The 15394-nt window shown below is 34.8% G+C and overlaps 1 protein-coding gene across 2 annotated transcripts in view; it reads left to right on the plus strand.

Moving 5' to 3' along the window:
* Window positions 1–15394, plus strand: part of LOC142342048 (GTP-binding protein 4-like) — a 323401-nt gene that overhangs the window by 233544 nt on the left and 74463 nt on the right. For both annotated transcript variants that reach the window (XM_075393236.1, XM_075393227.1), the window contains exons 2-5: window positions 621–682; window positions 1098–1268; window positions 8615–8718; window positions 9198–9334. In XM_075393236.1, coding sequence (XP_075249351.1) covers window positions 629–682; window positions 1098–1268; window positions 8615–8718; window positions 9198–9334 — 466 coding nt within the window. In that variant the 5' untranslated portion in view covers window positions 621–628. The remainder of the gene's footprint in view (window positions 1–620; window positions 683–1097; window positions 1269–8614; window positions 8719–9197; window positions 9335–15394) is intronic.

Below are 15394 nucleotides of genomic sequence, written 5' to 3' on the forward strand. Positions count from 1 at the left end.
GTCCTCGCTTTTATCTGAAATTGCATCTCAAAGTGAGAAAATGGCGGACAAAATGGCTGACAAAGTGGAAAAAGCAATCAATGAGAAGTCTAGAAAAAGAATGACGTTTGACAATATCTTTAACTTTGCCCATGCTAATAGGTTCTTCTTCAGTGGTGCTTTAGGAGGTGTTTGTGCCTCTTTTATAGTCTGCTAGCTAATTTATGCTATTATTTTAAGATGAATCTGCTTATTTTGTAAACTGCTGTTTTGAAAGAAGAGTAACAAAGTACTTTTAATTGAAATTACGAATGCTAAATCTTTGATGAAAAGAGTCTTGTATTTAATCGAATCTTTATTTAATTGATGCAACTTCATTCAGCCCCGTACTATATCAATTTTGAAATACTTCAATCTATAATCTTTGGTTTTAATAGAAAAATGTACGAGGACGGGGAGAGGGTGTTTTTATGCGCGTACGAATTTGGTTGCCCAAGATTGGCCCCTTTTTAACTAAATTAATTCATATTTGGACAGAAGATACCTTCATGCGTTCGTTGTTTATTTCCTAGAAAGCAACCCAATGTTATTATCCCAAGAGAGTGAAAAAGATAAAGGGGACTTTTGACGCATTTCTTTTCAGGTGGCTATGGCGGCATCCTTGTACAACTTCAAGAAGATATCTGTGGTGCCTATGTCAAAGGTAGGTAGGTTATCGTGAATCGCAAGGTCGCTAAAACAATTTTAGGCTCCCCAGCTGTTTCGCAACCTTTGTAAAATGGTTGCGCTTGTAATTGACAGTTTTCCAACCTTAATTGATATTTCAATTTAAATAGCTACTGTTCGTCTAATTGTCTACGCAAACAAATAACAATGCGAAAACTCATTATCTTGTTAACATATTTTAATTGAAAAAGTTAACACAGGAAAAGGAAACAGTTCCGATATCTTAATTCGTTGAAACGTTGATATTCCTTTGTCACTTTTATGAATCAACGTAGCTGGTTGAATGCTTATGATCCGCTTTCCTATTGTTAGATTTACCGAAAACCATAACAATATTTATTTAAGAAAATTTACGGAACTAAAACTTTAAATATTTTAAAAGTTGTTTTTAGGACTTTGTGGACTTCACTCTGTCCAAGACACAGCGAAAGACTCCCACAGAGGTGCACAGACACTACAAGATATCCAGGATCAGGGCATTCTACCATCGCAAGATCAAATACACCCAGCAGAACTTCCACGACAGACTCACCATGGTATTGGACCAGTTTCCAAAGCTGAATGTGAGTGGAATCAAGTTTACCTGAAAATAGCTCAATTAAAGTGTGCAAAATTTTGATTTCTAGGATATGCGTGACAAATTTGTAACGTGAACGTTAAATTATATCCAAATATCATAATATTGTACTGCATGGAGGCTATCAGGTGTAAGACAAAAACTTAATTGCGCTTCTTTGTTCCGACCCCACTTGTGGGGGAGGAACTATATACTCAAATGGGTTTTTTGTTCAGACAATTTTGGCCGATCGATATATTCATCATGGAGTAATGTGAGTGGTATCATTGAAAAGCTCGTCCAGCCTAGAGTTCGGAATTAAAAAGATTTTTTGAATTTCTTGTTTTTCGAGGAGTTATCGAGGTTAGAAGTTTTGTGTGATCACGTGATATTCGGCATGATTTATTCACTTTTTTGTTCAATTTAAGATTTTTTCTTTCAAAACGTCAATTCAAAATTACATTTAACGCTATAAATGAAGCAATCTTGTGGTTCTAACAGATGAAAGGCCATGAAAAGGGTAATTTTCGTCTCATAGGGAAGTTTATTATAAAATAATGGATTTTCTTGTGGGAGCTGATATTTTAAAAACGATTTCATTTTTTTTTCAATTTTCAAGTCACTTAGAGACTAGTCACTTTTCAATTAAAAGTTCTGTTCACGATAAACCTCATTTATAGTCAAATGATACCCAATGAGCCAATAATCGTTTTAAAGGAATACCTCATTTTTTATAGCTCCGACTCTTGAGTTCTCGTAATTTTTGTTGAAATTTTGATTCTTTGAGATTGTTATAAAATATTGTAGTCCTATGAGCTAGACTCGTTGAATAAAAGTGCAATAGGCTTCCTAAAGAGCAGTAAGTGAACCTATGCAGTAATTAAAGTGGACAGCTAATGGCTCTTCAAAATAAGTTTTCGAAAAATTTTTTAATTATTAACCGATCTTAAATTTTCTATGAACTGTAAGTCAGTCTAACTATTGACAGGACCCCCTTCCGTTCTATTGCAACCAAGAATTATCTGGTTAGCGGCTTTATCCTTAACTATTACCTTTATGACTTTGATGCCACATTTTTTTTTATTTTTCATAATTTCGTATCTTTTTGAAATCTTGTCACATTATCCTATTATTGCAACTTCCCATTGGCATATAGAGAACTTTGAATAGTTCATATTCCATTTTTGTTAAAAATTTATTTGAAAATGAAAAGGTCTTTAGTGAATAATTCTTTTTTTAATGGCTTGACACTTTCTCTTTTTTTCAGTTTGCTGTTTTTGTTCTTTGTGTAGTTGTAAAGGGCTGCAAGGTCTCATAAGCCCCTAACTGAGTGTTGTAAGAATGTAGTTACTCAATGCAGTAAGTTTATAGCAAATAGACTTGAAGATTATGATATTTATATTCAAACATTTTAAACTTAGTTCTTGTTATATTTGTCAACTTGTATATAATTGATATTATGTCGTAACTGTTGTTTTGTTTGTTGAAGAATACGAATTTTCATAAAACTTTTTGTCAGTGCTCAATGTTTGTTCTTTGTTCTCTTCAAGCACATTCGCGTAATAACAGATCTCATTGATTTTCAAATGAGGCCCAAGTGAACATACTTATTCTTTCAGAAAACTTTTAAGTGAAATGGTTTATTAACATTTGAGATAAAAAAACATAACATCGAAAGATTTTAATGGCTTCAATAATTTTTGTTTTCGCAAATTGTTTATTTTTTAAATTTTTCTACATATTTAGTCCGTTTCTGTAGCTTAGTCTAACGAACGAGAGGTTCTATTGGTTTTGTAATGACTTTTTAGTAAATTTATCGAAAATTGTTTTGTTAAATTCTAAGGGTTTTTAAGACGTTTGTAATTATTTGGTTTAAAAAATATTGGTTGACTTTTGAATTACGCTTCTCATTAATATTAAGTCCCATCTACTTTGTATCAACGAAAAGTAAACTTGCGTAGTTAAGAAAGGTTTCCTGTGATTGTATTTTGGCGTTGTTACTAGGTACTTTTAAGTTGATACTTTTAAGTTGAGATGTTGAATTTTTGCCGTAAAAAATGTTTTTTCTTTTTGCATATTTTGTTGTTTATTTTTATCTCCCGTAGTGTTATTAATTGTTTGAGATCTCGTGAGCGCTGCAGTGAGGCATGGCATTATGTAATTCATTTACTAGTTTGTGTAACAATTTCAAACTCAAATATCTATTTTTGATTATATCTTCATTTGGTTGTCAGTTATGTCAAAAATGTAGATGAGCGCGGGTCGGAACATCATGTGCGAACGCACATTGACGAGCCTCCTTGTTATCATACATATCCCGATGAACATCTTTGAAGTGCTATATCTTTCTGTATATTGCATACTTTTGATCTGATGTAAACGTTTTAATTGAAACCACCTTAATTTCAATCTGAAAGTTTTTGACTTGTCTGTTTTGAGGGTTTGTTCGGTTTCAACCATGTTAAAACTTGACTTGTTTCAAGCCTAATATATGATTGCTTTGGATGCGATAAAGTGATGCCATGCAAAGTTTTAATCGGGCATCCTTTGGATCTGATCTGAAGTGTTGGGTTGAATTACACTTTAAACTTAGTCTCAACGATTTTTGCAATGATGGGGTGAGAGGCACAGGCTTCAAGAATTATATGTAATTACTTTTTAATTGCTCTCAAACAAAGCTTGTAGCAATTATATTAGTCCTGTGATCTTTGCGATCTTGTGCGATTTTTTGCTTGACCGATTTTTTGTCTGACCCATTTAACTTTTCGTCCTCAAAAACGGGATAAACAGGTAGCGCTCAGAGGGAATTAAGTTTATGTTAGAACAAAATCTTAGTCGCCTGAGGGGACAAGATTTATTTCTAACGTATTTAGAGAACCGAAGGGTTCGAAAGTATTGAATTTCATATGAAATTGAAGTTAAGAAAACATTTTTGCAGACTAGCGAGAAAGTTTTCTTAAAAATTTACAGGAGTTTAAATAAACCGAACCTCTCCCTCTGTTAGCGATTTTTATAGCGAATATTTATTTTTATAGCGGTTTGATTCAAGAATTGAAAGTCTAATTTTTTGCCCTGAACTTAGTGTCCTATAGGACACTAAGTTAAAAAAAATAGACTTTCACGTCTTTAACTCAAACTAAACTCTCTGCCTCGAAGTTTTAATGACCGATGAAAGTGTACCCTGGGTTCTCGTAGATCAATTAGAGCCCTAAGCCTGAATATACTCTAAGCATGCGATTCACCAAAACTTTTGAGGAGGCAATTTCATGTTGTGAAGGGCGGTTTTTGCTGTTGATGTTCTTGCTAGGCCTTGGTAAATATTAAATTTGACTTGTTTCGAGCTCAATGCATTGTTAATTTTTTCTATCTTGTATCCTTCATAGGATCGATTAGTTATCGAGGAATTACCTTATACTCACTGCCTTTCGTCTGTTTAGTTGTGAGCGTTTTGCAAAGCTGCAATAATTAAACGAATGACAGGCTTCAAGGTTTACATGTTTTTGTTGTGGAAAAATCATTGCTCTAGACTGAAGTTTGAAACAATTTTTGTAAATGTGTATGTCCTTTTTATGCTTCGCTTGACCTTTTTTGGCTTTTATTCTAGAACATTCTTTCGTTTGTCAAGAGAATTTTTCTAGTGACTTTATACGCTTGACCCTTTGATTTTCGCCTGATCTAAGTTGCTCTTATTCAGAAATTAAGTCTTTTGCTAAAACAAATTCAATTTTAAGATAGTAAATTGCAGGGAAAGCAGGGTCTGTAATGTTTCAGTCTAGAATGCAGGAGATCGCGGGTGTGATCCTCCGCATATTCAGAATTGTTTGCACCTTTATAATTTCATCTTGGTTACGCCACTCCGAATTAATTTGCCCCACCTATCGTTCGAGTGCAAATTGTCCGCACGCAGCCGGTTTTTTATCAACATTTATTTCGTTTCTCACTTCGTTAACTGTGCTAGGTTTTGTTTGGTTATAGTGAAATGAATGACTGAATTTAAGAACTGTATGTAACTAAAACTTTATTCAAAAAACCATTTGTGATGCTTCTTTAACATTTGGTATCTATGGTCACGGTTTTTCGATGTGAAAGTTCGTAAATCTGTTTCATCGATTTTAGCAGCGTTTGATATTTGTAGGTCCAAGTGACAAGCAAGTTGATTTTATGGAATAGCATTGGAGCAAGATCTTGATCTGTTGAAAAACCTGCGGGCGTAATAACTTGAGAATTGATTTCAAGAGTAATTTTTTGACATGCAAGTCACAGTTCAACGCAAACGTAAAACGATATATGAATTAGGCCTAAAAAAATCAAATAGTACCAGACGTCAGCTCTAAGCCTTCTAGAATTGTTGAAATAAGGTATTCCAACTTTTTACTCAGTGATGTACCGCCAGGTTTACCATTTTGCTAAGCGAGAAATATGAACAGCGCAGGCAAAGGAACGTACGTTAGATCTTTAAGATGCTTTTAATCAAATTAAAAAAACAAAATAATTAAAACAGAATGGGAATCTCATTTGAATATCGAGGAAATCCGTTTGAAATGGAAGAAGACATACAGTTTCAACCTGAGGTAACCAATTTGGTCTTTCAATAGTCACAAAAGAACAACTGATCTTATTGATTGAGATATGTCTCAACAAATTTCCTCATTTTAGTTGCCAAGAGCTCAGCAGTCTAAATCGCTTGCTTAGCGCAAAACGTTGCAATTTTAATGCAGTTCATACGCTATTTGAGGGGAGATCAAAAATTCAGATACATCAAATATTACTTTTTTATTAAAAAAAATATTCTAGAGCGTTTTTTGTTCTTATAATGATTAATGCTTCTATTTTAGATGTTTATTCTACCTTTCTTTTTCTTTCCCATATTGAAAAAGAATACCGTTTTGACACTTTAAAAGCAGTAATCGCTCGTGGTCGCGTTAAAAACATTATTACAGTCCAAAGAATTGTTTTGTAAGATGTTTTAGACATTTTCCATGATTTCGACCTGTCAAAACGGGATAATCAGGTAACGCCGACTGGGCATTAAGTTTCATTAGAGGCTTGAAGCTGGCTTTATTAGTCTTTCAAGTGTTTAGAGTGCTCAAAGTATTTGGAAAGGCCTGAATTCAAGTTAAGAAGGTATTTGTTAATAGTTTTGAGTCCAAACTGGTGCAATAGATAGGTATCACAATAAGGTTTTTCAAAGTTCCCATATAAGCCATAATTCTTTTATGTCTGTTTTTGTTCTATATAATTTGGTATTGCAAACTTAGAACTCAAAATGCTAGTAAATTTCTACAATTTTCTCCAAAATATTTTTCTCAACGTTTTGTCATTCGTTGAATTTTTCAGGTCAATGAAACATTTTTACCGCTTGATTATGGGATAATTTTTAGAGACAATAAGATGGTTCTGAAAATATCTTTAGAAAATATCATAGAGAACTTTATCGGCGTTTTAATAATTTCTGAAATTTTTGTCAAATTTTTTTTTGCATGTTTTGGCCTTTAGTGCACCTTTAGTTTTTTCCTTTCAGTAAACTTTTTTTTAGTTCTTTCAACATTTTTTGTCATTTTTATAGGTTCTTATTCCTTCGGGGCAAATGTACTTTTATGAGCTTGGAGCTGGTTCACTGGATGGCTTCTAGAGACACCAATTATGCTTTTCAAAATCATAAATTAATTTTTGGCAACTTTTTGATAAAATTTGCAAGTTTATCAAGTTTTTTTGATCATTTTTATAGTATTTTAATCTTTTGGGACCAATGAAACTGGATGAATTACTGCTGGACAATCAATTACTGGATACTTTTAGTGACAATGAAATGCTTTTAAAATAATAGTTTCAAAAATTTAACCTTGTGACTTTTCGAACTGAAGTGGCCTTGAAGCATTTACAATGTTTTTGCATGTGTTAATGCGTATAATTTATTGACATAGTTCGTATTTTATGGACAATAGCGTCAAGAACATGAGCAAATTTATATTTTTTTTTGCAAATTTAAGTTTTTTTATCCTTCTTGCTTCTGTTTGCCTCTTTTATGCCGCAAGTGATCTCTGCTAGCGTTCAAGTTAATTGCTATACAGATTTTCAATTGGATACAAGAAGCAATTGGTTTCAAAGACAAGTATGAAGAATTCGACAAGTTTTTGACGATTTTTGTTTTTCTTTTTGAAGTTTTGTCACTTTCTGAGCTCAATTAGTCAATATTTTTTGACCTTGGTGTTGTGTATATGCGTGAACAATTAGAATTTTTGTGTTGAATATTTTGACGCCAGAAGCTTTAGCGGTTCTTGGTTTTCAACGCGCTGATCTGATAAGTTTGAATGCTTTGAATGACTTTGAATGCTATTAATTGCTCTTGAACGAAGTTCCTAGCAATTATTGTAAACGTGTTTGTCTTTTTTGTTTAAATTTTTTGCTTAACCGTTTTTGCGCTTTTCTGGAACATTCTTAGACTTCGTAAGTGACTTTCTCACGCTTTGTTCTTCATTTTTGAGTGATCTGCATTGCTCTCACTCCGAAGTAAAGCTTGTTGCTAAAATAAAAACGGTTGCAACATGGCAATACGCAGCGACTGATAGCCAAGTGGGCAGTGCTTCTGGTTAGGGAGCGGGAGGTTCGAATCCTGGAGCGGTCAGCTGTTTTTGCATCCTTAAAAAAATGATCTAGACTACAGCCCCTGAATTGAATTGCCTCGCCTGTCGTTCAATAGCAATTCTTCCGACATTAGTCAGTTTGTTTATTTCTGTGAATTTGAGGTTATGCTTTTCTGTTTGTCTGACCTTGTTTAATTGGTCTGCTGCTTAGGTGGAGTAGTTTTTATTGTTTCATTCAATTATTTGGATTGAATTTTTGTCCTGCTGTTTTTAATTGATGTCGGACGAAGTTTGAGGCAATGATAGTAGTCGTCTTTTACGCAAATTTTTTGCTTTAACTTTTAAGTGATCTTTATGTCCTTGCCTTCTTGTGCTTTGCCCGATCAAAGCGGCTCACTGATTCACCAACAATTTTCAGACGTTGAATTTCATTTGATGGCACTTCACTACGGAAATAAAATATCCTTCAAACTGGGTTTCATTTTAATCGTAGTTATCTATTCCAACCTCTAACAGCATTATTTCAATCATCTTAGTAATTTTACTACCCACCTCTTTTTGTCGCGCAGGAGGTGGAGGTGAATATTGCTGATAGCTGTCTTTGAAAATATCATTTAGTAGACAATTAGCAGGTCAGAAACTATCGCTACCATCGCAATTTTCTTTTTGTCGATGGATATGCATGCCCAGCCTAATTATTAGAGGTTGACTGCCGATTGAATATTGATAATCCAACTTTTGCGTTCTCATCGGTTGCCACCTGTTTCAGGACATTCATCCGTTCTACTCTGATTTGATCAACATTCTGTACGACAAGGACCACTACAAACTGGCTTTGGGTCAACTCAGTACTGCCAGAAATTTAATTGCCAAGTTGGTCTTATTTTGGACACACTTTCACCCAAATTTCATTGACCTATTTGACGGGTTTGCTTTTATTATCGTTTTATTATCAAATTGTGAGTGAAATTCTCAACGTGAATCCGTAATAATCATACTTTAAATGAAGGTATGTATTAAAAAAGGAGAGAGGGTGAATAATTTTATTTTGGTCCATATGCTCTATTTATATCGTTGCAGGAACCGCGTGCAATAGGGTCAGAATGTTGGGCATAGCCTCCGAAATAATTATTATTCCCTTCTCCATACCGAAGTTTCGGGTGTCATTCGAAGAGCTCAAATGAACTCGATTAGTATCTTCTGCATTTCAATTTAATTTAATTTGAAATTCGAATCATGGATTGTCGCTATCAATGAGCTCAATTTAACAATTGTAGTTTCAGTGTTGTTCTCAGTTTTGAAGCGAGTAGTAGTGTTTATTACTTTGTATACATTGTTTTGTTGTGTTATAGTGTCGGTCGAGACTACGTCAGATTGATGAAATATGGAGACTCCCTATACAGATGTAAACAGTTAAAGAGAGCGGCCTTGGGCAGGATGGTGAATATTGTGCGCAAACAAGCATCCAGTTTGCAGTATCTCGAACAAGGTGAACAAAAGTGGTAGGATTTATATACAGATCAATTAAGGGATTTATGTTCATGCACTCTTAAATCTAATTGCTCAGAAATGCAAGAAATTCATTAAATTTTTTCGCACTTCGGTATCTCTGGTCAGATGTTTCTGACTAGCATCTTTGAAGTGCTAGATTATCATTTTCATCCGGCATCCTTTTGATTTTCTCAAAAGGATCGAGTTGAATTACATTTAAATATAAGTTCACCATTGTCTCGTCTGCTCATTTGTCTCGTCTGCTCATCAACTCTCAATTTTGTTTATCGCGTTTCACCTGGTGAGTAGAAACTGAGAAGCATCTTTGAGGTGCTAATTGGTTGTTTTCATCCATGATCTTTTTGAGTTTCTCAAAACGATCGATTTGGAAATGTAGTGTGGTTGAAAGCGCGAAAATGGTTTTTCTTTTTTGTACCGTTCTCTTGAATTGATGAAACTATCAAAACTTTTTTGCACTTCGGTATCTCTGGTCAGATTTTTCTGACTAGCATCTTTGAAGTGCTAGATTATCATTTTCATCCGGCATCCTTTTGTTTTTCTCAAAAAGATCGAGTTGAATAACATTTGGTTTAAGTTCACCATAGTCTCGTCTGCTCCTCTGGGTGACTTTGTTTTAATGGATAGAGCGACTAGCTTAACCATTTTGTCACCTATTCTTGTACGTAAGACAGTCATCAACTCATTTTTTGCACTTCACATGGTGAGCAAAAACTGACTGCTTTCATCCAGTATCCATTCCGCGTTCTCAAAACGATCGGATTGAAAATGTTTAGTGTAGTTTTACTGTTTCCATTGATCTGTTCATTTCCTGAATTTTTTGTTTGCACTATTTGAAAGCGCGACTGATTTGTCTTGGATTGATGAATCTCATCAAAACTGTTTTTGCACGTCGGTATCTCTGGTCAGATGTTTCTTACTAGCATCGTGGAAATGCTAGATTATCATTTTCATCCGGCATCCTTTTGATTTTCTCAAAAGGATCGAGTTGAATTACATTTGGTTTATGTTCACCATAGTCTCGTCTGCTCCTCTGGGTGACTTTGTTTTAATTAATGGACAGAGTGACTGGCTTAACAAATTTGTCGCCTTTTCTTCTATGAAAGACAGTCATCAATTCTAATTTTTTTGCAATTCACATGGTGAGCAAAAACTGACTGCTTTCATCCAGTATCCTTTCAGCGTTCACAAAACGATCGTGTTTAAAATTTTTATTGTAGTTTAACTGTTTCCATTGATCTGTTCATTTCCCGAATTTTTCGTTTGCACTATTTGAAAGCGCGATCGGTTTGTCTTGGATTGATGAATCTCATCAAAACTGTTTTTGCACTTCGGTATCTCTGGTAAGATGTTTCTCACTAGCATCCTTGAAATGCTAGATTATCATTTTCATCCGGCATCCTGTTCTCAAAAGGATCAAATTGAATTACATTTAGTTCAAGTTCATCATTGTCTCGTCTGCTCATTTGGGTGTCGTTTTTTGTTCTAATTAGCGGAAAAAGTGACTGGTTAAACGATTTTTGTCACCTATTCATGTATGAAAGAATTTCATCAACTCAATTTTTTTATTGCACTTCACCTGGTGGGCAGAAATTGACAAGCATCTTTGAGGTGCTAATTTGTTATTTTCATTCATGATCTTTTCGAGCTTCTCAGAACGATTGATTTTAAGATTTGGTGTGGTTGAAAGAGCGAGAATGGTTTGTCTTTTTTGTACCGTTTTCTCGGATTGATGAAACTATCAAAACTTTTTTGCACTTCGTTATCTCTGGTCAGATGTTTCTGACTAGCATCTTTGAAGTGCTAGATTATCGTTTTCATCCGGCATCCTTTTGATTTTCTCAAAAGGATCGAGTTGAATTACATTTAAATATAAGGTCACCGTTGTCTCGTCTGCTCATTTGTCTCGTCTGCTCATCAACTCTCAATTTTGTTTATCGCGTTTCACCTGGTGAGTAGAAACTGAGAAGCATCTTTGAGGTGCTAATTGGTTGTTTTCATCCATGATCTTTTCGAGCTTCTCAAAACGATCGATTTGGAAATGTAGTGTGGTTGAAAGCGCGAAAATAGTTTTTCTTTTTTGTACCGTTCTCTTGAATTGATGAAACTATCAAAACTTTTTTGCACTTCGGTATCTTTGGTCAGATCTTTCTGACTGGCATCTTTGAAGCGCTAGATTATCATTTTCATCCGGCATCCTTTTGATTTTCTCAAAAAAATCGAGTTGAATAACATTTGGTTTAAGTTCACCATAGTCTCGTCTGCTCCTCTGGGTGACTTTGTTTTAATTAATGGACAGAGTGACTGGTTTAACCATTTTGTCACCTATTCTTGTATGAAAGACAGTCATCAACTCATTTTTTTGCACTTCACATGGTGAGCAAAAACTGACTGCTTTCATCCAGTATCCATTCCGCGTTCTCAAAACGATCGTATTGAAAATTTTTAGTGTAGTTTTAATGTTTCCATTTTTCTGTTCATTTCCTGAATTTTTTGTTTGCACTATTTGAAAGCGCGACTGATTTGTCTTGGATTGATGAATCTCATCAAAACTGTTTTTGCACATCGGTATCTCTGGTCAGATGTTTCTGACTAGCATCGTTGAAATGCTAGATTATCATTTTCATCCGGCATCCTGTTCTCAAAAGGATCGAATTGAATTACATTTAGTTCAAGTTCACCATTGTCTCGTCTGCTCGTTTGAGTGTCGTTTTTTGTTTTAATTAGCGGAAAAGTGACTGGTTAAACGGTTTTTGTGACCTGTTCATGTATGAAAGAATTTCATCAACTCAATTTTTTTATTGCACTTCACCTGGTGGGCAGAAATTGACAAGCATCTTTGAGGTGCTTATTTGTTATTTTCATTCATGATCTTTTCGAGCTTCTCAAAACGATTGATTTTAAACTTTAGTGTGGTTGAAAGAGCGAGATTGGTTTGTCTTTTTTGTACCGTTTTCTCGGATTGATGAAAATATCAAAACTTTTTTGCACTTCGGTATCTCTGGTCAGATTTTTCTCACTAGCATCTTTGAAGTGCTAGATTATCATTTTCATCCGGCATCCTTTTGATTTTCTCAAAAGGATCGAGTTGAATTACATTTGGTTTATGTTCACCATAGTCTCGTCTGCTCCTCTGGCTGACTTTGTTTTAATTAATGGACAGAGTGACTGGCTTAACAATTTTGTCACTTTTTTCTATGAAAGACAGTCATCAATTCTAATTTTTTTGCAATTCACATGGTGAGCAAAAACTGACTGCTTTCATCCAGTATCCTCTCAGCGTTCACAAAACGATCGTGTTTAAAATTTTTAGTGTAGTTTTACTGTTTCCATTGATCCGTTCATTTCCTCAATTTTTTGTTTGCACTATTTGAAATCGCGATCGATTTGTCTTGGATTGATGAATCTCATCAAAACTGTTTTTGCACTTCGGTATCTCTGGTCAGATGTTTCTGACTAGCATCGTTGAAATGCTAGATTATCATTTTCATCCGGCATCCTGTTCTCAAAAGGATCGAATTGAATTACATTTAGTTCAAGTTCACCATTGTCTCGTCTGCTCATTTGGGTGTCGTTTTTTGTTTTAGTTAGCGGAAAAGTGACTGGTTAAACGATTTTTGTGACCTGTTCATGTATGAAAAAATTTCATCAACTCAATTTTTTTATTGCACTTCACCTGGTGGGCAGAAATTGACAAGCATCTTTGAGGTGCTAATTTGTTATTTTCATTAATGATCTTTTCGAGCTTCTCAAAACGATTGATTTTAAAATTTGGTGTGGTTGAAAGAGCGAGATTGGTTTGTATTTTTTGTACCGTTTCCTCGGATTGATGAAAATATCAAAACTTTTTTGCACTTCGGTATCTCTGGTCAGATTTTTCTCACTAGCATCTTTGAAGTGCTAGATTATCATTTTCATCCGGCATCCTTTTGATTTTCTCAAAAGGATCGAGTTGAATTACCTTTAGATGCTGTTCACCATCGTCTTGTCTGCCCATCTGGCTGACTTTGTTTTAATTAACGTTGAAAGCGACTGGCTTAACTTTTTTGTGACCTATTCATGTATGAAAGAAACAACTCTTTTTTATTGCACTTCACCTGGTGAGCAGAAACTGAGAAGCATCTTTGAGGTTCTAATTGGTTGTTTTCATCCATGATCCTTTCGAGCTTCTCATAACGATCGATTTGGAAATGTAGTGTGGTTGAAAGCGCGAAAATGGTTTTTCCTTTTTGTACCGTTTTCTTGAATTGATGAAACTATCAAAACTTTTTTTGCACTTCGGTATCTCTGGTCAGATGTTTCTGACTAGCATCTTGGAAGTGCTAGATTATCATTTTCATCCGGCATCCTGTTCTCAAAAGGATCGAATTGAATTACATTTAGTTCAAGTTCACCATTGTCTCGTCTGCTCATTTGGGTGACTTTTTTTTAATTAATGGACAAAGCGACTGGCTTAACAATTTTGTCACCTATTCTTTTATGAAAGACAGTCATCAACTCATTTTTTGCACTTCACATGGTGAGCAAAAACTTACTGCTTTCATCCAGTATCCATTCAGCGTTCTTAGAACGATAGTGTTGAAACTTTTTGTGTAGTTTTACCGTTTCCATTGATCTGTTCGTTTCCTGAATTCTTTGTTTGCACTATTTGAAAGCACAATTGATTTGTCTTGGATTGATGAGTCTCGTCAAAACTTTTTTTGCACTTCGGTATCTCTGGTCAGATTTTTCTGGCCAGCATCTTTGAAGTGCTAGATTATCATTTTCATCCGGCATCCTTATGATTTTCTCAAAAAGATCGAGATGAATAACTTTTGGTTTAAGTTCACCATAGTCTCGTCTGCTCCTCTGGGTGACTTTGTTTTAATGGACAGAGCGACTGGCTTAACAGTTTTGTCACCTATTCTTGTATGAAAGACAGTCATCAACTCATTTTTTGCACTTCCCATGGTGAGCAAAAACTTACTGCTTTCATCCAGTATCCATTCAGCGTTCTCAAAACGATCGTATTGAAAATTTTTGGTGTGGTTTTGCTGTTTCCATTGATCTGTTCGTTTTATGATTTTTTTGTTTGCACTATTTGAAAGTGCGGCTGATTTGTCTTGGATTGATGAATCTCATCAAAATCGTTTTTGCACTTCGGTATCTCTGGTCATATGTTTCTGACTAGCATATTTGAAGTGCTTGATTATCGTTTTCATCCGGCATCCTGTTTTCAAAAGGATCGAATTGAATTACATTTAGCTCAAGTTCACCATTATCTCGTCTGCTCATTTGGGTGTCGTTTTTTGTTTTAATTAGCGGAAAAAGCGACTGGTTAAACGATTTTTGTGACCTATTCATTTATGAAAGAAACTCATCAACTCAATTTTTTTATTGCACTTCACCTGGTGGGCAGAAATTGACAAGCAGCTTTGAGGTGCTGATTTGTTATTTTCATTCATGATCTTTTCGAGCTTCTCAAAACGATTGATTTGAAAATTTGGTGTGGTTGAAAGTGCTACTGGTATGTCTTTTTTGTACCGTTTTCTTGGATTGATGAAAACTAAACTGTCATAACTTTTTTTTGCACTTCGGTATCTCTGGTCAGATTTTTCTGACTAGCATATTTGAAGTGCTTGATTATCATTTTCATCCGGCATGCTGTTTTCAAAATTATCGAATTGAATTACATTTAGTTCAAGTTCACCATTGTCTCGTCTGCTCATTTGGGTGTCGTTTTTTGTTTTATTTAGCGGAAAAAGTGATTGGTTAAACGATTTTTGTGACCTATTCGTGAATGAAAGAAACTCATCAACTCAATTTTTTTATTGCACTTCACCTGGTGGGCAGAAATTGACAAGCAGCTTTGAGGTGCTAATTTGTTATTTTCATTCATGATCTTTTCGAGCTTCTCAAAACGATTGATTTGAAAATTTGGTGTGGTTTAGAGCGCTACTGGTATGTCTTTTTTGTACCGTTTTCTTGGATTGATGAAAACTAAACTGTCAAAACGTTTTTTTGCACTTCGGTATCTCTGATCAGATGTTTCTGACTAGCA

This window comes from Convolutriloba macropyga, chromosome 1 (genome assembly GCF_964194025.1).
Source record: "Convolutriloba macropyga chromosome 1, txConMacr16.3, whole genome shotgun sequence".
Taxonomy (NCBI): domain Eukaryota; kingdom Metazoa; phylum Xenacoelomorpha; order Acoela; family Convolutidae; genus Convolutriloba; species Convolutriloba macropyga.